At 55.6% G+C, this 8,724-nt stretch overlaps 2 protein-coding genes across 2 annotated transcripts; both read right to left on the bottom strand.

Annotated features, from left to right (window-relative positions):
* Positions 1-350: 350 nt before the first annotated feature.
* LOC104521531 (derriere protein) lies at positions 351-2,487 on the bottom strand. The gene is made up of 2 exons (XM_010163558.1): positions 2,211-2,487; positions 351-1,186 (listed from the first exon to the last, which is right to left on the bottom strand). Exons 1-2 carry the CDS (start codon positions 2,485-2,487, stop codon positions 351-353), a joined length of 1,113 nt encoding a protein of 370 aa, XP_010161860.1.
* A 2,087-nt stretch (positions 2,488-4,574) lies between these two features.
* CERS1 (ceramide synthase 1) lies at positions 4,575-8,449 on the bottom strand. Its single transcript, XM_010163557.1, has 6 exons — positions 8,289-8,449; positions 7,654-7,834; positions 7,185-7,346; positions 6,113-6,260; positions 5,360-5,511; positions 4,575-4,859 (listed from the first exon to the last, which is right to left on the bottom strand). The coding sequence occupies exons 1-6, from the start codon at positions 8,401-8,403 to the stop codon at positions 4,817-4,819; spliced, it is 801 nt and encodes a 266-aa protein (XP_010161859.1). The 5' UTR covers positions 8,404-8,449; the 3' UTR covers positions 4,575-4,816.
* Between the last annotated feature and the right edge of the window lie 275 nt (positions 8,450-8,724).

The following is an 8,724-nucleotide window of genomic DNA, read 5'->3' as shown; positions in this document are numbered from 1 at the left end:
GCTGCTGCTCTCCCACGTGGGCACCTCGCTGGCACCAGCAGCAGAGAGGGGTCTGGAATTCACAGCCTGGTGCTGTCACCCATGGAGAATGGAACAGAACCAGCAGCAGACTTGGTCATAATCCCACACGAGCACCCAGCGATCGCTAAATCACAACTCCAGCAACGATCCCTTCACCCCCAACCCTCTCTCCACCTGCACGTGGAGAAGAGCAGCCCAAGGAGAAGCTCTGACACTCAACACACCCACGGGAAACTCCCTCAACACCAGCACAGAGGGGATTGAACACGCTTGGATTTATTCCATCAACCACCAGCCCTTCAGCCAGGACCCTCACGGCACCCGCTCCGCTACCTGCAGCCGCACTCGTCCACCACCATGTCCTCGTAGTGCCTCAGCACCACGTTGTCATTGTTATCATAGTAGAGGATGGAGATGGGGGACAGCCTGACGGGGACGCAGCAGGGCTGGGGGGTCCCCTCGGGGTCCAGCGAGTGCACCATGGTTTGGAGGATGGCGTGGTTGGTGCTGTTGAGCTCCGCTGTCAGGGGAAAGGGACACTCGCCCAGGCAGTAATTAGCCAGGTAGCCCTGGGGGGCAATGATCCAGTTCTCCCAACCAACGTCGCTGAAGCTGATATAAAGCCGCCGGGGTTTGCAGAGGTTGCTCGGAGTGACAGGGGTGGAGTGAGCACTTCTCCTCATCCTGGAAGCTTTGCACTGCTTCTGGCTGAGGGTCACCACCAGGAGAGAGGTGTCCAGGAAGGAGTCGATGCTGGTGCAGAGGCTCTGCAGCCCCCCGTGCTCCGGGGCTGACGCACCATCACCGCCGCTCACCGAGATCTCCAGGATCAAGCCCAGGTTCCTGCTGTACGTTCTCCAGTCCTTCGCCACCCCGCTCAGGTTGAAGAGAAGAGACTTGTGCAGCTGGGCAAAGGACTGTTCCACCAGCAGCTTTCGGCCATGCTCGTGGGAGGGCATCCCCCGTAGAGACATCTGGGAGGTTTGGTAGAGCCTCAGCTCAAAAACCTGTCCCTGGCTGGAGGTGTGGTAGGAGTTGTGGCTGAATTTGATCTCCAGCTGAGCCATCGTCAAGCGCTCGCCCTCCTCCAGCACCGAGAGGTTGAAGTACAGACGCTTCTGCAGACACAGCAACCTCTGGGGCTGCCCGTCATGAATGAAATGGCCTGACAAAGAAGGAGAAATAGAGGTGGAGGTGGTTGGACCTTGTTAGGCTGAGCAGGATCAGGCTCCCAGGGCTCCAATTGAAGCTCCTGGCTGCACAGCAGGATGGGGCTGATGGGGGCGGGCAGCCAAGCACGCCTGCAGTCCTTGGACCGAGAGGACAAGGCTGCAGTAAGGGCTCTCAGCCCGATGGTGTGGCCTTCAGAAAGGTCTGGAGACACAAATGCTAAAGCCTGGGCTCCAGCCTGCAGCTCTGGAATGCTGCAGCCGCTCCAGCATCTCCTCTGGATGCTACTTCAACATCTTGGTGCCTTGTTTTCCCCCAGCTGTAAATATCTCCCCCCAGGATGGGGGGGGTGTTGTGGGTGCTGCTCACTGGGGATGGAGGGGAAAGGAGGGCAAAGAGCAGCAACCTGGAGGAGCTGGTAAGCTGCCTGGTTTAGCCAGCTCTAGGTTTCCACTGGAAGCCTGGAATCACAAGAGAAGTGAGCTCCATGGTGTCTTGAGACCAACCAAACAGTTCCCATGTAGCTGAGAACAGCTGAAGCAGCCAGATGTGCCGCGTGGTCAGCCAGAGGCATGAGGACAAAAAGGAGGAGGGGGAGAGGCAGCCAAATGGCCGAGCATCCCGTCTGCACCCAAGCTGGGTGCTGGTCTCACTTGGTGCACCCACAGCCATGTTACCCAGGCAAGGAGTCATCTCCACCACTGCAAGCCCAACACGTCCGACCAGTCACCTGGGATCAAACCAGCATCTCTGGACTGCTCAGGTGACCCCACAGAGCCTCACACAGCTCCCAGACTCACTTCTACACTGTAAATAATTATCTACAACATCCAGAGGGACCAGAGTTGACACAGCAGGGATTTCTCCTGGAGAATGATCTCAGCTGCTGCCCTGTCCTCCCCCAGCCTCTCCTACCTACACCCAAGAGACAGAAAAGGAAGGACTGGAGCAAAGTCTCCCAAGCCCAGAGACAAGAGGAGCTTCCAAAGGACAGGACCCAAACCACGGCATTGCTGTACCTTGGTCAGTGAAGACACGGATGATGTTCCCAGGGACGTTAAATTCCTCCACCCTACAGGCATCCACCAGATCTTTGTCTGTAGAAGGCAGCATCTTTCTCTTCTGGAAGATCCTCCAGAGCACAGATGGCACAGGAACGGGGCTTTTTGGGTTGGGTTTGGTGCTCAAACCCAAAGATTTCAGCAGTAAACTTTCCTGCAAACTTAACTCCATCCCCAGAACCAGGCTCAGGAGAGCCCAGGCGAGGCCGGCTCGAAAGCTGGAGAGAAGCCACATTGCTCTGCTCTGCTCTCCTTCCTGCAGACAAAGAGCAGCCTGGGCTGGGGACCTGAAGACAGGGGCCAGGGCGTGTTGATGGCCTGATTGGAGCCTTTGATCTGGTTAGTGCTCAATTAGCACTGAGGGATTCCCAGGATTGGGCAGAGGGTGCGAATGGTCCCTCCAGGCTCCCCAGGACCTGTTAACCCTTTGAGGCTGCGTGACAGGAGGGCAGCTGCCCTCCTCCCCCAAACCTCCTACAGTCTGTCCCACATCTCCACACCGTCGAGGTCCAACAACAAAGTCCGTGGTTGGCAGGAGAGGGCTGCCACATGGATCTTCTCCACACAGATGCCAGCAAGTCCAGCACTGCTCCCGTCCACTGCAGATATCCCACCCAGATCCAGAAGGAGACACAGGTCAGAGTCTCCTCTTCCTCCCAAATCAGTTCCCAACACAGCACCCAACACCTCCCTCTTTAAGATCATCAACTTCCAGCACATCAAATCTTCACTCCCTGCCACACACCCACCACCCTGCCCACAAGACACATGGCCCCAGGGCCAGCACAAAAAGCCATCAGCACCCACCCCAGCACCCAGCCAGGCAGAGGAAAGGGTGCCCCTTTCCAGCCATCACAGCACAGCTGATGTTCCACACACACACACACACACACACACACACACACACGTGCTGGGACACGAGTTACCCACTTACATGTCAAAGCCTGGCCAAGCCAATCCCATAAAATTCAGTTGACCCACACGGGCGCTGACGTGGTACCACCGTTACCCCAACCCCACCAGGACGGAGCAGAAAGAGGCCTGGGGTATCAGTTCCCTTCCTTTCCTCCTTCCTGCAAATCCCACTTGAAGCCAAGGAACCGAAGCACTGAGGTGCATCCCTCAAACCCTGCTAGGCCATGAGGAGTGAGAAGGTGATGGATCCTGTCACAGCTCGGGACAGTTGCCATCAGCCCAAGTCACGTTTTACTTTCTGTTTACCAAGGACCTTTCCCCGTGGCTCACACCATGAGCCTGGAGCTGAATCAATACAACAAAGCAAACGAGAAAAAAAACCAAAACCCAACAATTAACCACCCTCTGACTTGGAATTAATGCCCTGAATCCCCCCGTGCCACTGCCTGATGTCCCTGGCTGGGAGGAGCTCCACTTCCCCAGGAGGACACAGGAGCTGTGGGTCCTGGCCCTGTGAGACAGGAGCAATGCGACAGTCTTGGTTCAAGGACTTTCTTGTAAAATCCACAGAACTTTCTGTGTCTTTCTTGCCCAGAGAAGCTGTGGCTGCTCCTCCCTGGAAGTGTTGAAGGCCAGGCTGGATGAGGCTTTGAGCAACCTGGTCTAGTGGAAGGTGTCCCTGCTGCTGGCAGGGGGGTTGGAACTGGATGAGTTTTAAGGTCCCTTCCCACCCAAACCAGTCTGGGATTCTGTGATTCCCAGCAGAGAGGCACAGCCCAGCCCAGCCACTGGACCTTGCTCAGGGCTGGTGCCACCTGGAAAACCAACGCAGGGAGCAGAAACTATTTGTTCTTTACTTGAGCAAGCAGACACTGCTGGGTGAGAGCACAGAGATCCCTTAGCAGGGGACTCTGCAGGACCAGGACTGGCTTTTTAAGCAACTACAGGACTTACACAGGCTTTTTAAGCAAATTAAATCTCCTGGCCCTCATCCAGCAGGACAGGAGGTTGGAATAACGCTCCAGGATTGGGTTTCCAGGCAGACCCGCTCACGGGAACTGTGCTGTGCCTCCAGAGATATGTGGGCAGCTCTGTATCAGTGTCCTCTCCAGAGGAGGAAGGTTCAGAGGTGCCCTGCATCACCTCTCTAGTCCCTGCTCAGCAGTTAGAGAAGAGCTGGCTTTGGGCTCCCCTTACCTGGGATGGTGAGGCCACTGGAGGAGAGGACCAGATGTTTCCCTCCCCAGTTTGATGCTGGGTGACAGGACCGTTACAGGGCTCCTGAGGAGGGGTCCAACAATAAAGACGGGAGAAACCACAAAGGGAGTGAGAATAGCTGAGGGATGGAGGGACAGAAGAAACACCAGGGGACCTAAAGCCAGCTCCAAATCCTACCTGGACCAGCAAAGCCACCAGCCTCCCAACTGAACCAGCACAGACTGGCTACAGAAAGCACATCAGCATCAGGTGAAGTCTGGTCACAGACAAGCCCCAGGAGGGGCCCGATCCCATCAGTGGCATCTCTTCCCCAGCTCCAGGCAGGGGATGAAGGGGTGTTGGGGATGAAGTTCTCCTAGTGTCTTTCATTTGCTGGGTTTGAGTGGAGGGTCCTGGGTGAGTCCCCAGATCCAGCAGCAGCCACGCTTCCCTTACAACCGCTTGTCTTTTATGAGTCCATTCCTCAGGTGCATCCTGTGAAGGAGAGAGCACAGCAGGCAGTGAGCCTCGGGCTCCACACCCACTCTCCCTCCCTTTCTTTCACAAATCTCTACTGAGGTCAGACCTGTCTTGACAGGCTCACGTAGACAATCTGTCCCCAGTCAGCCAGACCTGCTCTGTGGGACCCAGCATCTTGCCACACTTTGTGCTCAGCACATGAAGGGCAAATGCTGCTCAGAGAGAACAGCCTCAAGCAAAGGGCCAGTCATGGTGAGCAGGAGAAGGAGTTGGTGAGGATTTGTGGGACAGAAAGATGGATGGACACAGCACAGTGCTTAGGCATGGAGATACAAAGCCCTTCCTGATACCTGCAGCAATGTTTTATACTCTGTGCCAAGTCACCCTGCTCTCCTGTCTTCCAGCAAAGTGGGGAACCCTCCAAGAGTGGCTCCAGTGCCCTGGGAGATCTGCCAGCATCCCTTCCCCTACCCCACAGATGCTGCACACGTGTCACCCCCGTCCTGCCCACATACCCTTCTTTCAGAGCACTGGGCAGCTGGAGTCCAGCCTCTTTCTTCTTGGCCATTTTCTTGGTTTTCTTGCTGTCCTCCACGTCGTACTCACGCACGTCATTCACCTCTTGCATCTGCCCCATCAGCACCTTGGCCACAAACAGGACGATGTACTGTGGGGGGAGAGACTCCATCAGCCACGAGCTCCAGGGCTTAGAGCTGTTCCCCTCAACCTGCTCACTCCCATTTTTTAAGTGGGACCTTTCTCCACTGTCCCCAACCCCAGGAAGGGCAGAGCAGATCCCTCTGGGCTGGTCAAAGCCCTGGGCAGTGGCTGATGATCTGCAGCAGTGGGAGGCTGCACTCCTGCAACAACCCTTTGCTGATTTCATCCCCAGAGGGTGATGAACCACCCTGCTCTGCCCAGGGTCCAGCTTGCTGAGGTGAACCCTCCAAGTTCACCCTTTTCACCCCCTCCCCAAAGCTTCAGGAGATGCCAGAGCATTTACACCCATACAAAGTCCCACCCTGTCCCAGCTGCTGTTATCTCTCCCTCCACATCAATCCCTGGGGTGTGAGACTGTCTGAATTCCAGCACAGAGAAGTTCCTCTGGCACTGACATGGGTTTCCCTCCTCCCCTCCAAGCCAACCCCCAAGTCCTCCAAAGCCTCCTCCATCCTTGCAGTCCCCAGATAGGCAGGCATCAGGCACCATGCAGGAGGAGCAGAGGAGGGAGAAGCTAATGTAGGGGTTGCTGAGCTCCCCCTACTCACCAGAAACCAGTAGATGTTCATCAGAGTGAGGACAAGGAGCAGAGCATTGAAGAAGAAGTAGAAGGGGATATTAGGGACCGACTGGAGGCTGGAGTAGCAAGTGGCGTAGAGCACCTTGAGGGGGAACCAGTAGAGACGGAACCAAAACCTGCCAGGGCAGAGGGAGCAGGGTGGGTTTGATGGTCCACAGGGATCCCGGGAGAGACGTGAGACCCAGCAGAGCTTCCCCAGCACAACCTCCTGCCCCCAGCCAGCCCTTGCCAGCTCCTCTTGGACCCAGTGGTCCATGCTCTTGGCATCTGGCTTGGGTTTAGAGGTCTGGCTCTAGGCAGGACTTCACACAGACCCTGTGAAAGGGCAGCTGCTGAAGGGAGGACACAATTTCTGTGAGCAGAAAAGGCACCAGGGGCAGGGCAGAGAAAGGGCTTTCTCAGGGTAGAGGGACAGGTCTACGCTGCCGATTATCTCAGCTGGATGGGGACAGGAGGGGAATTCAGCCAGAAGGTTTTCCTAGTCCTGTGCGTCTCTGGTTTATCACTGAACCCTTTGCTGCTCTCCTTCCCCCAAATTGAAGGCTCTTGTTGTCACCTCTGCTTTTCAGAGCAGCTGGCAGAGAGAGAAGCTGGAGACAAAGGGACAAATGAGGAGTGACAACCTGCGAGTTACCCATCTCTATTCTCCACCTTTTTTTTTCCTCCCTCCTTTCCTCAAGAGGAATAGCAAGGCTGGAATCTGGGACAGTCCTACCTCCCCTTTTCCTTCTTGCCAAAGTACTTCTTAGTGCTAAAACCAAGTGAGTGGGAAAATGGCAACAGCTCCTCCTCCCCTGGGGTCATTTGTCATGCTGCAAGCGAGATTTCACAGGCACTTCTGTGGTGACAGACAGCAAAGTGACTATAGAAGGATTCCAAGCCCAGCATGGGGTCAGGCTCTGCAGGAACCTCTTCCCAAAGGGTTTTTGAAAGGGCTCATTCCCAGGCACACAAACCCAGCCAGCAGCACCCCGAGGCACCAGAGGGATTGCAAAAGCTGGCAAGGAGGGTTGGAAGCTGGATCCAGTGGCCAAACTCACCAGCTGACGCTGAAGGTGAGGCAGCCGATGTTGGAGATGACATCGTTGAGGCGATGATAAACTCCTCCCCGGTGCTTGAAGTAGACATTGAGCTTGGTGAATTCCAGCTGCACATCATTGACGTCGTGCAGGAAGAGCACCAGGATGCCCACGTTGTGGTACCTGCAGGAAAAAGAGGAGCAGGGAGGGAGGTGTGCAGGGCGGTGGGTTGATGCCAGCACCCATGGTCCACCACACCAGGAGCAGACAGACTCCCCTGAATAATCCAAACACCCAGACCTGGCACAGCACAGCATAGCAACGTGCTGCAGGGTGGGACTGGCACTGGGCAATGGCTCACGAGTGCTGGGATTGCTGTGACAGCGTGGAGACAGGAGAGAATCCACACCAACCCAGCAAGAGTCCTGCTACGTGCTCACGAGATGCAGGTGAGCACAGAAAAGCACAGTGCCACAGCCAGGGACCTCACCTGAAAGCGTAGGAGAAGGCTATGAGGGTCAGTGTCACCACGTGGTGGAGAAGCATGACCACAGAGTCCTTGCGCCACGTGTCCATGTAGGCGGTGGCATAGATGGAGTGGCCGTAGAAGCTGCACTGCAATAGGTAGGCGATGGCGATGTCTGTGGGCACGTCCATGCCCTTCTTCCAGCCTGGGGTGGGACAAAGACCCTGTGGTGAACCCAAAGCCACGATGGAGCACAGAGCCTCCATCAGCAGCAACCCTCCCTCTAGAAGGACATCACAGATGCAAAGGAGGCAACGGCTGGAAGGGAACCCAGGTATCCCAGCTCCCAGACTCTGCTTTGGCATCAGACCCGCTCTCTCTCCTAGATGGAAGGGAGAAGCTTTGATTGACTCCTCTCCTGCTTTAGCTCCTCAATCCCAGCCCCTCCTGTCTGCAACAGCCACTAGGTGACTCTCTCTCTAACAAAATGAACCCAGACACCCCTCTGTGCCCTTTCTGTACCCACAGCATCATAAAAAAAGGCAATTTAGGGGTTCAGTCTTCTCTGACACCCAACTCCCACTCTCTTGTTCAACCCAAACATCCTATGAACCTGGATGTCCTAATCCATACCCACCTCCCCCTGGTTCTCACTGTACCGTAAAAGACAGATGGTGGGTCGTAGAAGAAGGGGTAGTCGGTGAAGAAGAGCAGGTAGGTGCCATATGACCAGGATAATGTGTAGAAAAGCAGCTTCCAGGCACTCTCGGGCATCTTGGCAGCATCTTTTGGCTGCAAGTTGCACCATTCTCCAAAGGGCTGCAAGGAAAGGGGAGAAATATCATCACAGAAGTGAAAAAGAGAGGTCCTGGGGAGCCCAGGAGGAGTTCACCAAATCTCCAAGAGACTCGAGCACTGTGTGCTGCATGTGCTACCAGACAGGGCAAAACCAGGGCCACAAACCCCATTTTTCTGGCCTTTACGGCACAAACAAGGAGATCAAAGAGACTCTAGAGAAACAGGGAAAAATGCAAAGCTGGAGATCCTTCCACTCAGCCTTGGCCATGCTGGAAAGCTCATGGAGAAGGCAGTAGG

This window comes from Antrostomus carolinensis, unplaced genomic scaffold (genome assembly GCF_000700745.2).
Source record: "Antrostomus carolinensis isolate BGI_N321 unplaced genomic scaffold, ASM70074v2 scaffold14172, whole genome shotgun sequence".
In the NCBI taxonomy this organism is placed as follows: Eukaryota; Metazoa; Chordata; class Aves; order Caprimulgiformes; family Caprimulgidae; genus Antrostomus; species Antrostomus carolinensis.
This window is presented reverse-complemented; position numbering and strand designations above follow the sequence as displayed.

Excerpts from the sequence above, each read along its gene's own strand:
- CERS1 (XM_010163557.1), bottom strand. The coding sequence starts at position 8,403 with ATGCCCGAGAGTGCCTGGAAGCTGCTTTTCTACACATTATCCTGGTCA. Across the intron at positions 7,835-8,288 it reads CCCACCATCTGTCTTTTACG|GCTGGAAGAAGGGCATGGAC; the intron begins GTACAGTGAGAA and ends GTCCCACCCCAG. Across the intron at positions 7,347-7,653 it reads GCCTTCTCCTACGCTTTCAG|GTACCACAACGTGGGCATCC; the intron begins GTGAGGTCCCTG and ends TTTTTCCTGCAG.
- LOC104521531 (XM_010163558.1), bottom strand. The coding sequence starts at position 2,487 with ATGTGGCTTCTCTCCAGCTTTCGAGCCGGCCTCGCCTGGGCTCTCCTG. Across the intron at positions 1,187-2,210 it reads CCGTGTCTTCACTGACCAAG|GCCATTTCATTCATGACGGG; the intron begins GTACAGCAATGC and ends CTTCTTTGTCAG.